The 17561-nt window shown below is 36.3% G+C and overlaps 3 protein-coding genes across 6 annotated transcripts in view; 1 reads left to right on the top strand and 2 right to left on the bottom strand.

The window, feature by feature from the left end:
* LOC131663688 (CD151 antigen-like) overlaps nucleotides 1-3612 on the top strand; it is a 178852-nt gene extending 175240 nt beyond the window's left edge. For all 4 annotated transcript variants that reach the window (XM_058934224.1, XM_058934223.1, XM_058934221.1 and 1 more), the window contains 2 exons: nucleotides 989-1150; nucleotides 1223-3612. In XM_058934224.1, coding sequence (XP_058790207.1) covers nucleotides 989-1150; nucleotides 1223-1369 — 309 coding nt within the window. In that variant the 3' untranslated portion in view covers nucleotides 1370-3612. The remainder of the gene's footprint in view (nucleotides 1-988; nucleotides 1151-1222) is intronic.
* A 653-nt stretch (nucleotides 3613-4265) lies between these two features.
* Nucleotides 4266-6318, bottom strand: LOC131663770 (uncharacterized). The gene is made up of 7 exons (XM_058934383.1): nucleotides 6284-6318; nucleotides 5997-6126; nucleotides 5569-5893; nucleotides 5065-5372; nucleotides 4864-4982; nucleotides 4586-4782; nucleotides 4266-4494 (listed from the first exon to the last, which is right to left on the bottom strand). Exons 2-7 carry the CDS (start codon nucleotides 6120-6122, stop codon nucleotides 4340-4342), a joined length of 1230 nt encoding a protein of 409 aa, XP_058790366.1. The 5' UTR covers nucleotides 6123-6126; nucleotides 6284-6318; the 3' UTR covers nucleotides 4266-4339.
* Nucleotides 6319-15957: 9639 nt separating this feature from the next.
* LOC131663772 (uncharacterized) lies at nucleotides 15958-17166 on the bottom strand. Its single transcript, XM_058934390.1, has 3 exons — nucleotides 17040-17166; nucleotides 16790-16845; nucleotides 15958-16557 (listed from the first exon to the last, which is right to left on the bottom strand). Exons 1-3 carry the CDS (start codon nucleotides 17151-17153, stop codon nucleotides 16008-16010), a joined length of 720 nt encoding a protein of 239 aa, XP_058790373.1. The 5' UTR covers nucleotides 17154-17166; the 3' UTR covers nucleotides 15958-16007.
* Between the last annotated feature and the right edge of the window lie 395 nt (nucleotides 17167-17561).

Genomic DNA, 17561 nt, shown 5'->3' with positions numbered 1-17561 from the left:
ATAAATTTATTCATAGATCTTGTTAGTAAACGAGTTTCTCCGAACTTTTTCCTGCGTTGGAGGACTTTATGTATTCCATTTGTACCGTAGTGCTCTTTGGTGGAGCAGTTAGATCGCTATTAATGCTATGATGCCTTTAATGGAAAATTATTTTAACGCTTAAATTTAAAAAGATTTGAATATGAAAAATTGAAATATGATCTAGTTTCGAATTCATGTTGTTAGCTCGTAATGAAATTTCAACGCAATGATAAAGTAATCAATGAAAATGAAGTAAAAACAAAAACAGTATTATGCAGAGCTAATATCAGCATGTGTGATTATAATAAAGTTTAGTAAACTAAGCCAAGGTAAACAAGCTAAGAGGATATACACTGGATAGGGGAATATTACACGCGCGAATACAGGCAGCCAGCGGCGCGAGCCAGTAGTCGTTTTATACGTCGCGAAGATTAATGATGCGCGCAAGTCGACGTTTACGCGTATACATGCATAAGTGTGCGCGTGGACCAGATTCAACGGCGCCCCGTATAATCCGCGTAGCGCGCGCGAGGAGCCGTTAGGTCGTGCGAGTGCGCGACGCCATGAAAATTTTCACGGCTGTGTATTTACTGCGCCGATTTAACCGAATATCTTGTGTATATGTACACTAGGCGCTGTCCCATTTCTACGGGGTGCTCGCTCATTCGAGCTTTTTTCTATGCTAAGAGCAACTTCTTTGTCGTTTCGTCACTATTTTACGAGGAGGCCTGTCAACCAAGGTACCGAGCAATTTCAAAGCGTTCACGATTTGTCCGTGCCAATCGCGCAACCAAAAGTCGAAGAAAAGTTATGGTCTAGGTTTTTACGAACATTTTTTTGAGAAAAATTAGATTATATTATTTATGAAATGAGGAAGCATTATTGAAAGTTTTCGTGAAAATTTGCTCGTAAAGTGCATAAATGTCGATACGCAAAACTCACCGTAATTTTTTATCTTCGTTTACAGTTCAAATGCTGCGGTGCTATTAGATTCGAAGACTGGATGTCGAGCGAATGGATAAGAGACGAGAATGTTCAAAGAGACGGGAGCCTCGTACCAGACAGTTGCTGCAAAACGCCCAGCTATCTGTGCGGCAAAAGGACTCACCCGTCAAACATTCAGTACACGGTAATTCCAGCTCCGAGTCTAGCTCAATTTGCGTGAAAACTTTTGTGACTATCAAGTTTTGTACGCTTGCAGGGTTGTATCTACAAGTTCCTTGAGACGACGAAAGACCACCTGATAATCCTGGGCGCTGTGGGACTAGGACTATCGGTCCTCGAAGTGTTCGGCATTATTTTGGGCTCGTGCCTCTATATTAAGCTCAGGCACGACTTCGACGACTGAGAGTTGCTTTACGTGGAGGCTAACAACAACGGGCACTCTTGGTGCCGCTACGCCCAGGATCCCGCCAGATAGGACGTACGGTAGTAGCGCGACTCCTCTCGGTCCCTCTAATGCGTCCAAATATCAACCAGTGTACGGACGACTTTTCACAATACAAAGGGAGAACCGAGAGTGGAACTTTATGTCAAGTTCGCGCTACTACCTATCACGACCTCGCGACGCTACCATGTTTACAGCCTTCCAACCGAATCTAAACACACGAAATTGCTGCTATCGCCCATCAGAGATTGTCGCACTACTGCTCGCTGTTTGTACATAGTTCAATTTGCCGATCTTCCAAGAAAACAAACATTATTCAACACAATTAGATCTAAGAATATTTATGTCGAGGTGATATATCGATGGGCGATACGGTTCCAAAACGTATGTGCGAACGTTTGCGATCATTTCTGATGCGATACACTCGACAGTTTATCCGACTGTTATCGTAACTTGTTGAAGCTTATCACTTAGTGAATCGATAGCTCGAAGAATGCGATACAAAATAATAGGGTACGAAAGCCAAATTGCATGAATTTGGAAATAAGAATCTCGCGCGAGATAAAAATTTTATGAAAACGCTGTGTAGATGATATATTATAAGAGCACAAATATGTTTAAAAAGAAATATGTAACGAACCCGTCATTTTTTATCGACTACTACTGCCATGGCTATGTGCTTTTTTTCAATGTGCAAATGTTTTAGATCTTGAATGTACACTAGATAAACGTTTTAGAATTATTATCGTTGCAGCACACGTTTTTTAATACGAAAGTTTTACCCTATAATGCAGCTCATTTTGATCTTGCTAGATATTTGTATCATGCAGAACTGCATTCAATGACCAAAAAACAATTAATTTTTCTATAAAGCTATTATTCACAGCTACTAATGCATTTTTCTTATATTTTTTTTAATTAAATTTTGATACGTATTTAAACACGTTCTGAAAATTGGTATAAAAAACAATTTTAAAATAGCAGAACAAGTATATTTATATAAATACTCGCAAACTATTTTTGTGTCAGTGAAAAATGTTTTTAAATCACCAACATAAACATTTGTATTATATTTTTAGTTACGAAATCAAAATCTCTCATTTCACTGTACATATGAGAAAATGTAATTAAGCGCTACAATACTGTAAACAATGACCGGCGCGGGCGAGAAACGTAAAGGGCGAAAATTGAAAAGTTTTTGCGGAGGCCGATACTAGTCAATGAAAAACGTAAATATGCAAAAAATCTATATTGATTCCGCGTGTTCGGAATGTTTTTAACAGAAATTGGGTATCATCCCTTGTCAATGCGAACCCATTTACGGATCTAACATTTTATTATTTTCTGAAATAATTATGCTGCACGCGTAGAATATCCAAAATCAAATACAAGTTTTTAATGTCATAGTTTGAAATTTTGTTCACGTCATGTAATTTCCATCTGTTTTGACTGATCATCGAAGTTGAGAAAGCGAATCTACAATCATATGTTCAATTTTTTTAAATAAAAAAAGAACCGGTTTTGATCAAACTTAATAAAATGTATGTGTACAAAGAAAAAAATTAAACTATTAGATTTTTGTACAATGCACATAAAAGAAATATCTATTTCGGTGTAATGAATTGTAGATGAAATGTAAAAAAATGTCAAAAAAAATTACACGAATAGCACTTTGGCTATTAGAGAACTGTATACAGTGCCTTGTTAAACTGTAAGAGAATTTTAGCCAATGTATATATTGATGATTCAATGCAATGTTTAATATTATAAGTTTGCCGAAAACAAATAATAAAAAAACTATTCATTTGATCAGTATTTATCAAAAATTCGTACATCTAAGTCTTCTAGCACTGCAAATTGCACACGCCTTATTAATATAGATTATTCGTCGACGTTCTTTGGAGAAACAAAAGAAAGCCTTCATAATAAGGCATAACATATATTATGACAAAAAATCGCTGTAAATTAAACGGCGTACCTAATAAATAATAAAGAACAAAGATTTATACCTATTTTATTATTGTTTTGTTATTATTCGTAATATTATTAAAACTATTGATATTATAATTATTTACGCTAATATTATTTGCATCAAGTATCGAAATATATAAAATATATGGACAAATTTTAGTTATGTAATTAGTACTTAGACAATCTTATAAATACTGTACATATCAACCGCTATTCTGTTATGAATAAAATTATAAAAGAAAAATTAATGCCTTGATTTTTTTCGATGCCTATCATGTTTTTAAGAATTGTTGTGAACTTATATTCAAGTAAGTTACCTCTATGTTCTACACTTTCAATGCTATTAATTCATTACGTACTAACAACATGAATATGATGTTTGCAGTACAGGTACACACATTCATTTGTTTATCACGAGAAACATGCATGCAGTCTTTTGAACTATAACCTTATTTATATATTGCCAAATTAATAATAATGAGTAATTCTTCGTTATCTAAAGATGTAGTAAACTTAAAAAGAAATATAGCTACGTTAAAAGAAGTAAAATTATGTTTTACAGTTACGTATATGTATAAATTATTTGATTGACTATTTTATATGGTTATTTTAGATACTTTACGATCGACTGAAAAATGATTTGCAAGATAAAAAATTTATTGAAATGGAAAAAAAGAAACTTGATTTACTTTCGAAGTTACCAAAAAATGTCATAAAAAATAAAGTAGTTCGATAAATAAGATTTACAGGCCTAATTTTGAAAAGTAAGCCTGTAAGTATTGGGTTATAAAATAAAATCAATAAATCTATTCCCACTTGGAGTGATAAAACATATCAATTCTTCCTTGGTCTTTCGCTATTAATTTATTTTCGAAATTTTCATTGCACAATGTAAATATGATTTAAACTTGTCTCTGTCTCACAAGCCTAATCATCTCAGAACAACGCATATTCTCTCGATTACATAGAAGGATTCTCGACATAACTGCCCATGGTATCGAGATGAGACAATAGCATGTTCTTGTGATTGTCTATAGAAACAAAGACCCAACCTAATACAGCCAACGCATCCTTTGACAACGTCATCCTTTGCCAGGTCTTCAGCTCGTTAAACTCTATATTACCATGGCTCTCCTGTTGTGCGTCAGTGTTATACGTATATTTTAATATAGGTATGCGAATTGATTTATTTTCTTCAAAATATACTTACATTTATATTGCTAAACGAATAATACGTTACATTACTCCCATTATAATGGAGTAACGTCAATTTGTCTTCAACTTTGGTTGTTACTTCATGTATAGAAAATGCTGCAAGATACAATGGAACAGCCAAAATGGAAGTCAAATGATGTTTAAAAATTTCGCGTAAATGATCAAGTCCAGCACGAGCTATGTCAAATCTGAAAAATAATATAAAATAATTATTTTCGATCGATTGTAAATTGAAAGCTCAAACATTTCAACTTATATAACATCTTTACTTATCAAATGTCGTAATAATGCACAATGTAATGAGAAATGAGTACGTGCTGCTGTAAATTTCTGACATGACGGAGTAATTATTAACAAATTCTTCCGAGTCATTGAAGTATATTCGCATCTGCGGAAAAAATGAAATATTATTTATGGTCATCAATTCATTTCACAAGCATTTCAGATCTGACTGAGATAAATGATCTTACAAATATAAAGTGTAACAGAGCCAATCCACCAAACAGACCTTGAAAGATTAAACCAATGGAACGCCATAACTTTTGAAAAGCTATCGCTACGTTTATGGGTCGGGTACACAATGGTTTTGGCGAAACATCGAAACTTCTGCGTGATGTTTTCCCACTGCTGCCAATTTTCATAGCACTGAAACCATGCTTTCCTTGTACATATATGGTATCGGTCGTCAATTCAGGCAACGGAGCTGGTTCTTCATATTTTGTTCGCTGTTCTTGTGCTTTTTTCAATATTTCAGTTATCGGTAGTTCATCTTTTCTGTCTATAATAATAAAAAATATAAATTGCATAAATGGTTGTAAATACAAGGCTTTTTGGAGAATTTTATTTCAAAAGTAATTAAAATCTAAGTTTGAAGAATTTATCAAAATGATAAAATTTAGGGTTGTTCACAATCAAGAAATATTGACAAGAGTATCCTTTTATAGAAAAGCTTTCACGCTTCGTATGAGTTATACCTCGTTCGTGGTATTTTTTTCTTCGACTTTTCTCACTGTCCTTTCTGACTGATGAAGAATCTCTTTCACCTGTACTATCATTCGAATGGTCCCCGTTTCTCTTCTTCGATTTTTGACGTTTCTTACTTTTCTTATGATCTAAGGTATCGTCGTCTTTATCGTCATCTACTTCTGACAAAATTTCTTGTACGCTTTCCTTTGAAGTAGATTTTGCTTTTTTTTTATTGCGGATTTCTTTTCTGTGCCTTGTATCAGAAAAATAATCTTCCGAATCATAGTGTTTTTCTCTTGTTATCTTTAATGATCTTGACGATAACCTTCTTTCCTGAACAGAATAATGTTCTTTGTAAAAGTATTTTATTTTATCGTAAGTACGAATATATATAAATACTCTCTATTTCTATTAAATATAAATAAATTATTAAAACCTTGTGTGATCTACGTGAACGGTCACCCGAGTCACCTGCAAAACTTTGGCTTGATATGTCTTCAATATCGTTCGTTTCACTACCGGATAGTCTATTCAGTCTTAATTTACGTCTGTTTTCTGACATTTTTCTAGAATGTTTTTATTAAAGAATTTTTTTTGAAAACTGAGATCGACAATATAATCACAGCAAAATTAGTGTTCAATGTAAATAAGATGCAAGTCGTTCTATAATACTCCTTAATTGGAAGCACTCGATATAAAAAAAATTTAATCTACTATTCTTACCTGTAGGTTAGATACTCCGTGGGTCGAAAGTCGTACAAAATTAATATTACATTTTGTCAGTAATAAACTAATTAGAAATTGAATGTTACATCGTCAATAATTCAACTTTCAGCACAGTATAAAGTTGTTCTGATTAATATAATTTTTAATCGAAATTATAGTATGTGCATCTGAAATCACAACTGCATATGCGTCCTTAGCAACAACTTTTTCGCGTTTGTTGTGGATATAAGGTATGTCACCTCTATTGAGTACATGTGGTTAGCAACGTGTAATAAACTTATTTTTTCACATTACTTGAATCAATGAGCTTCACTGGATTTATCTAATCGCATCTCAATTCGATGAAATAATGTTTGTTTAAATTGATTATCCATTAGCTTTGCTACAGCTTTAATATTAAACACTATAATGAACTATTACAAATGATCTTATTTAGCGGGCTAACGCTCGCCATCTTTCGGAGATGGTCGGAACCCTTTGATGCTCACCTAAATAATCTTCAAGCATATCGGTGCGAACTATACAAAATATTTATTCGTACAATTCTTAAGAATAACATAATAATAGTACATTCACTACTTTTATCGGTTTTATTTCAACGTTATCAATTAGTTTTTACCGACTGGTACGGGTAATGTGTTACCTCACGGCGGCAGCAGATGCCGCTAGTTATGTTATTTTGGATATATACATATTGTTTTGGTATGCGAGTACATAATATATAATTATGCACATGCCATACCAATAACAAATATAAAAATCAATTTACTTTTCATTAGTTAATGCATTGTAATATGACGTTTATAAAATCATATTGATAACCATAATTATTGATATATTTAGATAAAAGTATAATGAACGGATTCATGATGAAAACCCAATCAAGAAAAAGTTAAAAATAATAAAAAAATTGTTTTTTTAACCTTAATAATCAATTATTAAATTCGTTTGAATATTATTAACCTATTCACATAATTTTTTATAAAATAAGGAATTGCCATCTGCAGTTAATTAAGATTGAGTGGTCGGTAAAATTGGTTGAAACAACGTTCCGCGTTACATAATTAATAAAATGGATATTATTATCGAGAAATCTGTAATAATACTTGTGTGTTACTTTGTTGTTTTCATAATTCAATGCTATAGAGAGATTTACAATGTGTTCGAATATATAAAAATGGCAGATTTGAAAAGCATGCTTTCTTTATTTTATAAACAAAATTAATTTCTATTGTTAACCATCCTATCAATAAAGTAGAGTTAAAAAAAAATAAATCGCATAATTCCTTTCGACTCGACAGACATCGGGAGGATATTTAATACAATTGCACAATGATTTGTTCTCTTTACAAGAGACTTTGTACCAATTGAAGAAACAATAACTCCGTCTTAAAAAACGAAATAATTTAATAGCAAGCGGGATAACAAGTGAATTGATTGATTGGGTTTATTTTTTTCCAGTCCACAAGGATTTTTGTTAGCGTTTCGTTCATTTGAGAAATCTTAATTTGTGGCAAGACGAATAACGATCAGATGGCATTGCCATATGGAGCGAAACCAATTTGACGACAAAAAGTGGAACGCTGTAACGTCAAAGTGACGAAGGCGGTGGACGAGCCTACGAGAATAAAATACAAACGGTGTAAATGAGAAGTGTAAAAGGTATTGATTGGCAAAGGATTGTCGACACGTCGATCAATCAGCGTGAGTGCGTGTAAATAAGAGCGGCATCGATAAAGCTCAATCCCTTCCGAAGCCGCGCGAAGCGCGCGTGAAATCGCACTTGCCCTCGAAGAATCACAGACGCGGCGCGCGCTCGCATCTCAGGTTGAGTGAGATCGATCGGCCGCCAGCGTCTCAGAGAGAAAGAGGTAAAGCGGCGGCGGCGGCGGCGGCGGCAGCGGGGCATCGCGTCGCGATTCCGGCGGCCGATACGGCCGCGGCCAAGCGGGCCAGAGCAATTTCTCCGGCACGGTCAGCGCGTGTGCAGCGACGCCGGCGGTGGCGACGGCGCATTATGTCGCTCGCTAATTTGGATTTATGTTCGCATTGGCACGTCGCCGTTTTCCCTTTTACAGGAAGAGCGCCGAGAGCCGGCTTCCATCTTCCTCCGAGCGCGCGCGAGTAAGTAAAGTAGCCGCCTGGCCGCGCGCGCTGACACTCTCGCGCGCCGCGCGAGCGATCGACTTATTTTAACGGCGCGCGCGGCGGCCGGCCGCCGCACTGCCGCCGCCGGCCACCGCGGCGCTTGCGAGCGCGAGCGCCCAACATAAATTATTATTCGAGCCTGTGTGCACCGCTGCATTGCAGCCGGGTAATTGGTATTTGCCAGGACTTGTCGCTAATGCTGACAAGGCCTTCGTAAACTTACTCGCTACTACGGTCATTGAGGAATTCGCGCTCGTCGATGCAACTCTTACTATTCTTTGATTTTACTCTTGAGAGTCCACTGTTTAGCCTCTGACACAAAAGTCAATGCCAGCTTCTCTTGGTTCGTTAGATGTACACAACTATTTCCTTCAAATACCACACGTTTAATCGCAGTTTCGCAGAAACCAGATTCTACACTTATAGCAACTATCAAATAAAATTATCAATAAAATTTCACTTGACATTCTGCCAATGTATTGTGAAAATTACTCTTGCAAAGATTTTATTTCAGTCAAGGCGGATACCTGAGGTATCGGCACAACTTTGTGGACAATAAAATATGTCGTTCAGTTTTTTCAAGAATGAAATTTTTCGATCGTAATCTTGGCAACTAACAGAGCCGAATGAAGCGGAAATCCTCAAATTTTTATGACTGTGACAGTTTTTGTTCAAAATAATGTCCTACAGAAGCTTATATTTTTCACAGCTATTGGACAGCTCAACCCTTTCATAAATACCAACTTATAAAGTTTACGTCTAAGAATTATTGACTCCTGGTCAAAACTTTATGATGGCAGGCACGGTAATTTAGCGAGACCACTGTATAAAATAAAATTGGCTGTTGATAACAGTAATATACGGAAAAAAATAACAATGAACCGTATTTTTCTCAAAGCAATAATTGAAACAGGATCCTTTTCGAAACCAGTCCTATGATACTAAAGACGTACAATCTTGAAGATTATATAACTAAAGTAGAGAAAATAATTGTAAAAAGCGAATTATTTTTAAAATTCGAACATTTTCCTAAATCTCATGCTGAATTTAGTTCGTAACTACATGGCTAGCTACGATTTTAAAAATTGCAATGATCATAATGAATATCCACTATAGATCTTTATTGACTGTATTTGCAATAGATTTCGAAACTATACAACAAAGGCGGGCCGCGGCAACAATGTGATTTTTTTATGTATAGTTGGTTTCTTATATCGTAGAAGAATTATCGTGTTTTGTACGACTTTCCACAAGATAACACTTTTTCACAAATAAATAAATGTATATTTGATAAGATATTTTACTTACAAACATAATTTTGTAAAATATTACGATCAGCTCTGGAGGACGTAGATGGCTGATTTTTGTGAAACATGGTGTGATTGTTGTCCAAACAGTAGTGAACTTCAGTAATTAGAAAAAATAGTTATAAAAAATTGAAAAATATCTATTAAAATTTTTCAGAAACTTATTTTTTTGTAACCGTGCATACGATTGATATACATTTTTTTAAAAGCTGTAAGATAATCAACCATCAAAGTATCAATGCAAAAACACTTTTCAATGATGTCTAAAAACTTATTAACTTTTGTTATGTACTAATGGTATTATCTTCAACTTTTTTCTATAAGAATCAATGTTAAAATTAATAGAACGGCATTATGTAAGAAATGATAATGTATGATATAGTGAGCGCTTCCCCACGGCATCGGCCTAAGCTGATAGTCTTGTAGTCGGCTGGCTGACAACTTTGTTTTTGCTTGCTCTCGAGGGATATCGTTGTGCACATATCCGCGAGGAACCAACAGTTCTCCAATTTCTTGCCTCGCATACTGAAGCATAGACATACATACGCTCTTTCACTGTACGCAAAGCGGACCTTATTAATCAGCTGAGCATCATAAAATTCTCTTGTTGACAGACTCGATCGGTTTAATCCCGGTTCTACCTTTAACTTGTCGCAGACCGAACAGCTTTAGTCTGGAATCGCGAATGAACATCTGACTAACAGTGTTGCCATGAAACGCTTTTCTGCCGTGTACCGCGTTTTCAATGTCACTGCATTTATCCACACCGCTATCTACCTAAGTATACCTGAGCGTGATCTTAGGTATTTCTTTTTAGCCAGCGATTATGACATTCATCTCATGCGTATTAAAGCAACGTTGTAAGTAGTTATTGTTTACTCTCAATTTTTATCTAGTCAATCTATCTATACTAAAATTATGTCCGTATTTATTGTTAAGTTCTTTGAATTGCCATAAGGGCAAGAGGGGCGGGGAGGTAATGTCCAACCCAACAGTAATGAACTTAAGCAAATTGGGTATCATAAGATTCGTTATAACAATGTCGTTATTACATGCGCAGCACGTAAGATTTCCACTGCTTTTATGGATAAATATCTTGGGTTGATATGAATAGATAACTTCGTGAACATCGAAACGCATCTCGGCAAAGGAATGAAGTCGCACTTCTATGCGCGGGTTTTCTCTGGACAGAGAGTGCATTTGTCTCACATAGACTCATTTCCTTTTTAAGAAACTTCTAGTCTAATTTTTCACAAGTCCACTCTGATAAAGTACCGATATGAAATATTTAAAAAAATACTAATAATTTTTACTTTTATAGAAGTGTCGAGATTTATTAAACAATGGAAATAAACTCAATTTATAGCTGCAATTCAACTGTTATCTGCACAGAGCGACAGTTTGAATACGGGAATTTAGAGCTGCTCCTAGACACATCTCTTAAAGTAAGAGATGTAGGTACTCCTACACGAGCTTTGCGACTTCTCGATTAGCATTTCAAGTGAAGTCATCTCATCATGAGAAATTAATCAATGAACTACCGAAAAGTTTCCATACAAGTACAACGACAACGAAGATTTGAAAGCAAAATAAATTCAGTGTGTACTTGACCTCAGACAATCACTCATTTACAAGGATGGAGAGCTGACTCAGTAATTTCGAAAGTCTCGAAACGTTTATTAGACGAACGTCATAGAGGACGACCTACACAAGTTCATTTTTGGGGAGAGCAAGATCCCTGCATAGTCATTTTACCCTGAATGAAACAGTTATCGATTCGGACTCGAACGAAAGCAGTGATCAATTCGAAAACGTTTTGGGCATGACTATCGAGGTACTTCGAGCAGATTGAGCACCTGTCTAAACGTACATCTCAAGAAGCGTTGCCAGTGATTACTGATAAGTGGTGTACTTCGCTAATAGATAAGATCAACAATGTTTGCACGAAGAAAGTAAAAAATTTCCAGTTGGCAAAGTAGATAAGAAAACTGGAACACGTAATGACCTTGAACGCAGACGAGGAAATCCTCAACGAGCTACTTGGCTAACTTATTCTAATTATCAAGGCTACCACGACCAAAATTTAAAGCAATAGAACGCCTCAATCGATGCATGGCATTCTGTGAAAAAAGATCAACACTTATTACGAAAGAATAGACACATTTACCGGATTCACAGCGTGTGATTTGCCTATGACCGATGCCAAGAGATCTTCGATATTGAATGGAAGAAGCTTGTTCACATGGTCTTGAAAAATGACCTTTTCAATCTAAAGAACGTTTCCTCCATAGAAAAAGTTAGATACCTCTATGAATGCTACTAGTGCTATGACCGCCTGGTATTACCGTTGAAAGTTGAAGATCAATCGGTACATGTATCATATACACCAATAACTACACGAGCAGTATGAAATTGGATTCTCAGGATCTTAAACGACTCAAGTACGGGCCCTAACTAGGTGACAACAGCGGATCTTGCAATATTACATGTAGAAGCTATTATTGTAGACACTTCTAATTTAAAAAAATTAGCTGCGTTTATATTTACGTTTTTGTGAATGAGCCACTTGAATCTTGAATTGGAGTGGTTGGTAGCCTGTCCGCTGCACCAGCTGTTATAGTGGAACATGTCCAATATTTCAAGAAACTCTTTTGAAGGTATTTTCAGTAAAATTCAGGGCTATTCACCGAACCTGCCGCAATCTAAAGCAAAAACTGATATCTCAAGCTCGAATTGCTACTGAGCAATTAGAGTTGGCATTGCCATGAAACAACAAACTGAGATGTTTATTTCGCCACGGAGGCAAGCTGTAGTAAAGTAGAGCTTTCTGTTGCAAGGTGTACGGCGAGACCCAGGAATGACTTACTTAAAATATAAATAGTGTACGTAATTATTTATGTATTCCATTGTTATATGCAATTTTGTACAACGGTTTCTTATGTAAAAAGCAACAAGTAATACGATGGTGTCACAATTAAAAAAAAATATCGATTTTTGAGATATCGTCGACTTTTTTAAAAAAATTATGTATAACAATGGCAAAAATAAATAATTACATTTTATACTATTTATTTTTTTTAATTAAAATTCATTTCGGTTCTTTTAAAAAAATTCATCGCGATGTCTTTATTAGTCTCCGAGAAATCGAATTAAAAAGAAAATCCCGTATTTTTTCAATAGCTGATAACTCCGGCCCCTTATCAATATTTTTGTCTGAAACTGTGTACTCATGATGACCTCTATATAAATACGAGTAAGTATATCAACTTTAAATAAAATTAGTGAATTCTATGTTACGGGCTCTATAAAATAGCCAAAAATAATCCATATGTAATATTTCCCATATGGATAAAATTAACTACAATCAATAGAAAAAGAAAGGAGTTCTAGAGATCCCGGAGAGGTCTGAGGAGAAAAGGGACGAACGGAAGCAGTATCAAAAGTAACGTAAAAATAAAGTATAAACGGAAAAGATTAAGGAACGTTAAGTGTGTGTGTGTGTGGTGGGGGGGGGGGGGGGTGTAAGAAAAAATGAGTAGACTCATGGAATATTTACCTGTATTCTTATGATTATGTAATATAGGTAGATCTGTGTGAATACTAGTCTGGCTCCGTTGTTCCCCGCCTCCTTGATCCAATCGCTAACCACCGAATTTGAAATTTTTGGTATAAAATAATCTTGAATTTATGTATTTAAGTCTCAATGTTATTCAATCGTTCATACCATGTGCTGCGATTATTCCATAACGAGCTCTCTAGTCTTTAAATTTTAAATATATATTCATTTTGTTTTTGCATGATAATCTTTGAAGAAAAATCAATTCTACTTATGAGGTATTGAGATATATAAATCTTCATTTTTTACAGTATACCAAATACATATATCCTACTATAATAAATGCAGCTAATTTTAAAAATATAACCGTTTTTTTGAAAAATTAAATTATGAGAAATTATAGACGCAGTGGACAATAGTTAGAAACAACACGTTGAAAGTATAAGAATAAACCACAATGCAGAATGACATTGTCTCCTGGAAATTCGAAAAAATAGAATTCTCAATTGATTACGGCAAAATATTTCATGCAGTAAACTCAGCAAGGTCATTATACTAAGAAGTTACCTTGAACAGCGGCCAAAAAATTACCATGAAAATTATTACTGTAACCATCCAATTAAATTCACTTTACAGTATAAACTTGTAAGATTAACAAAAAAAGAAAATGTTAGTACCATAAATCGCATCTGAGCAATCAAGAGGTCATGTAACAAAAGAGACAGACGTAAATTGGTGTGGTACGTCACGCCCGACACCTCGATTTAATTAAACATCACCACCCTTGCCTTGGCTCGATCACTCAATACACACACACGCGCACACGCACACACACACACACACAATACACACACATATATTGAATTAGCGATCCAAGTAAACGGGCAATTAGTTTTCACAAAGAGAATGTCGCCGGCCTTGGTGCTTGTATTTGTGGGTATGTGCGAGTGTGTGCGGGGGTGCCCTGCTCTTTCTCTGACTCCTTATGCAGCACAGACAATATTAACCGCAGCACGACGACGACCGGCCCCCTTATAACTCTATAAAGCTGCGACAAGGTGTGCGTGAGTTGCTCGCAGGTGGACCCTTTCCGTATTTTCGAGCCGGTCACTTATTCCCGCTCATTTGGTCGTTTGCTTTTTCTTGCTCGTCTTCGTTTTCGCGAAAGGTCGCTTTCCGAGGACGCGCACTTTTCTGCTCGCTTCTGTCTCTCTTTCTCTCTTTGTCCCTTGTTCAGGCAGCTGTTTACGCGACTGCACTTTCTTGAACCATTCGAATTTTTTCCCTCCTTCTTTTTATGGCGACTTTTATTACGCTGCCCGAATGACAAAGCATCGATGCTGCTTTCTACTAATTCGTAAAAATGCGACGGTGAACAATCTTATTCTAGTCTGAGACATAGACTGGTTGCTTTTTATTCTCTGCCTAGAAAATGTAACGACGCGCATTCGCATAACGCATGCCAAGAAACCGTACATAATATTAATATCAGATCGACAAGGTGAAATTTCGCACGCCGCGATCAAAGAGTTGCGGCGCGGCACTCGCGAAAAAGGAGATGGGTAAAAAAAATCCTCACTTAGATAAACCGAGTCCAAGCTAAAAGGATATCAAAGCAGAGAGAAGAGTGAGAGGCGCGCAACTCGAACGTTAACAGATGCTTTCCCAACACCATACTCAAACGGAGCGACCTTTAATAAACATTCGGCCTTTTTACAAGCACCCTCCATTACAACTCCCCGCGGTATCTCGTATTAAATCATCCCTGGCACGCTTCTCCCTCTCTCTTCCTCTGGCTCGCGCTATCCGATGCTCGCTCTCTCTCTCTCTCTCTCTCTCTCTCTCACTCTCTCTCTCTCTCTCTCTCACTTTCTGTCGAGTGCGCCGCAAAGATCCAATTTGGTGCCGGCCTTTATTTATGAAAAGACGATACACGTCCGATTCATATTTCGCGCGCGTAATCGATCTCTCCGTGCTCGCGCTCGGACGCAGGCGCGAGTGCGCTTCCCACTTTTCCCGCCCCCTTGTTTTGCGCATATCGAACTTCCAGCCCTTTTCGTTTTGTTTCTCTTATCATCGTCAGTCTTCTACTCGTTCTTCCCCCTTCCCCTTACCCTCCCGCCTCTCGTTTTAGCCCGAATGAGGTGTTGTTGCAACAAGGTGTTAGATTAATTGTGCGATTAAAACGTCGTAAATCAGACACCCGGCGACGCCCATCTGCGAGCGCCGCGGTCTTTCTTATGCAGAACACTTTGCGAATCGCATATATCGCTCAGCATTCACACCGCCTGGAAAAGAAACTACGATTTTCGTGCCAGATTCCAAGCATCGAAATTTATGAATAATCATACATGTGAGACATTAAAATTTAGTTTTGATTTGTCTCGCTATAAGATTTTACATATTCTTAGCTTTTCAATCTTTTTTTTTCATTTCTTATTTTCAATCGACCGTTGTATCAAAATATGGAACCTCATTCAAAGTTTAATGAATAGCTATTACGAATACTTCAAGCAAAAATATCTGAAATGTACTGACGCGGAAAGCAATTATTAAGTGTCACATAGACAATCACAAATAACATAGAAAAATGCAGATATAAATGAATTATTTAATCTACATGTATAAAAAGTAATTGATTTATTCTAAACATTGTCACATATGGTTACATACGAATTATTTTCCTCCTTATCAGAAGAAGCCCTATCGTTTAATATTTTCCGCAATCACAGTTAGAGGAGCTAGTATGAACTTTGCAATCGGTGGGTAGAAACATTCTGTCCACCTTAGTCTTCAAGGGCTTTTTAGGTGCAGATGTAGTATAAAGTATAAATGGAGGAGCTGGGTAAGAAGATGCTGTTGCTGGTGACGATGCTGGTACTGGTGCACTGTAGGTTGGCGTTGGACTGTAAGCTAAAGGTGGTGGTCCATAGGCAAGGTTCGGAGCACTGTACACTGGTGCTGGTACACTGTAGGTTGGTGCTGGACTGTAGGCTGGTGCTGAACTATAGGCTGAAGGTGATGTACCATAGACAGGTGCTGGTATACTGTAGGTTTGAGGTGGAGAGTTGTAAACTGGCGCTGGACTGTAGGTTGGAGATGGAGGACCGTATGCTGGTATTGGACTGTACGCTAGTGGTGGGGGTGGAGGACTGTAAACGGGTGCTGGGCTGTAAGTTAGGGGTGGAACCGGTGGTGGAGAAGATTCAGGTGCTAGCATATTATATCCAGAGGGTGGAGGTGGTGTTGATGACTGGTACCTTTAGATTAAGCAATGAAATTCAATTATAATGTTTTTTCCAGCAAAATAGCATCTTTCTTATTAATATGGATCTTAAAGGCGATAATACTATTATTACGCATCACCGTAAAATTGGCCAATTTTCATTACTAAACTAACAGCAAAAAGATCATGAAACAATCTATTTGTAAATATTTATCAATGTGTAGAATATAATTTACCATAAAATTTGTAGTAAAAAAAATACTTACTGCATTGACCATGTAGTAGGGAAAAGCGGCAGATAGTTTGATTTTGAAGCTGGAACCTATACAAATAAAATACCTGTTTTATAAGTATTTGGATTACGAAAACTAGATTATTTAAAAAAAATAGCATGTGTTATCTTTGAATTTATATTATCACTAAAATAATTATAAGAAAAACTTGCAAGTTACTTTTGCCAAAATTTAAACTACACAATAAAAACTATAATATAAAGTAAAATTACAACTGAATTACCTCTATACTGTAAGGGAGTTCATCACCGCAGTCAGATAATGGATAGGCCTCGATGTGTTGTAAGCAGACAACGAAGGCCAATGATGCGGCAAGGACTACAAGTGTAGAAGACATCGTCACTTTGATATCTTTGCCTTCTCTGACTTTCCAGTAATGATCCGTTCTTTTTATATGTTTTCAACTTCTTCCCGTTTATAAGATAATGAGAAAAGTTTACAATCAGTTCAGATCTCTTTCAAAAGTGGTCACATTCCAGTTTTGGCAACAAAAGAAATTCCGATAATGCTTCCTGTTTTGAAATAGTTGGTTTCTCTGACAATTTCCTTGTGTTATTTGTTTATAAAACTTTATTAAACGTCAGTCAGACGCGTATTGGCTTTTTAGTTATTTTTTCCGGTGTATGTCTTGCAACATATTATATTACATGTCATCATACACAATTTTCGTAATATCTTTGTTCCGTATACTTTTCCGTATTCAATGGCCGGATCTTTCATTAAGAATAAAAAATTACACGAAGTC

The sequence above is a fragment of the Phymastichus coffea genome, unplaced genomic scaffold (assembly GCF_024137745.1).
Source record: "Phymastichus coffea isolate CEN01 unplaced genomic scaffold, Cenicafe_Pcof_1.1 PCOF00038, whole genome shotgun sequence".
Classification (NCBI taxonomy): domain Eukaryota; kingdom Metazoa; phylum Arthropoda; class Insecta; order Hymenoptera; family Eulophidae; genus Phymastichus; species Phymastichus coffea.
This window is presented reverse-complemented; position numbering and strand designations above follow the sequence as displayed.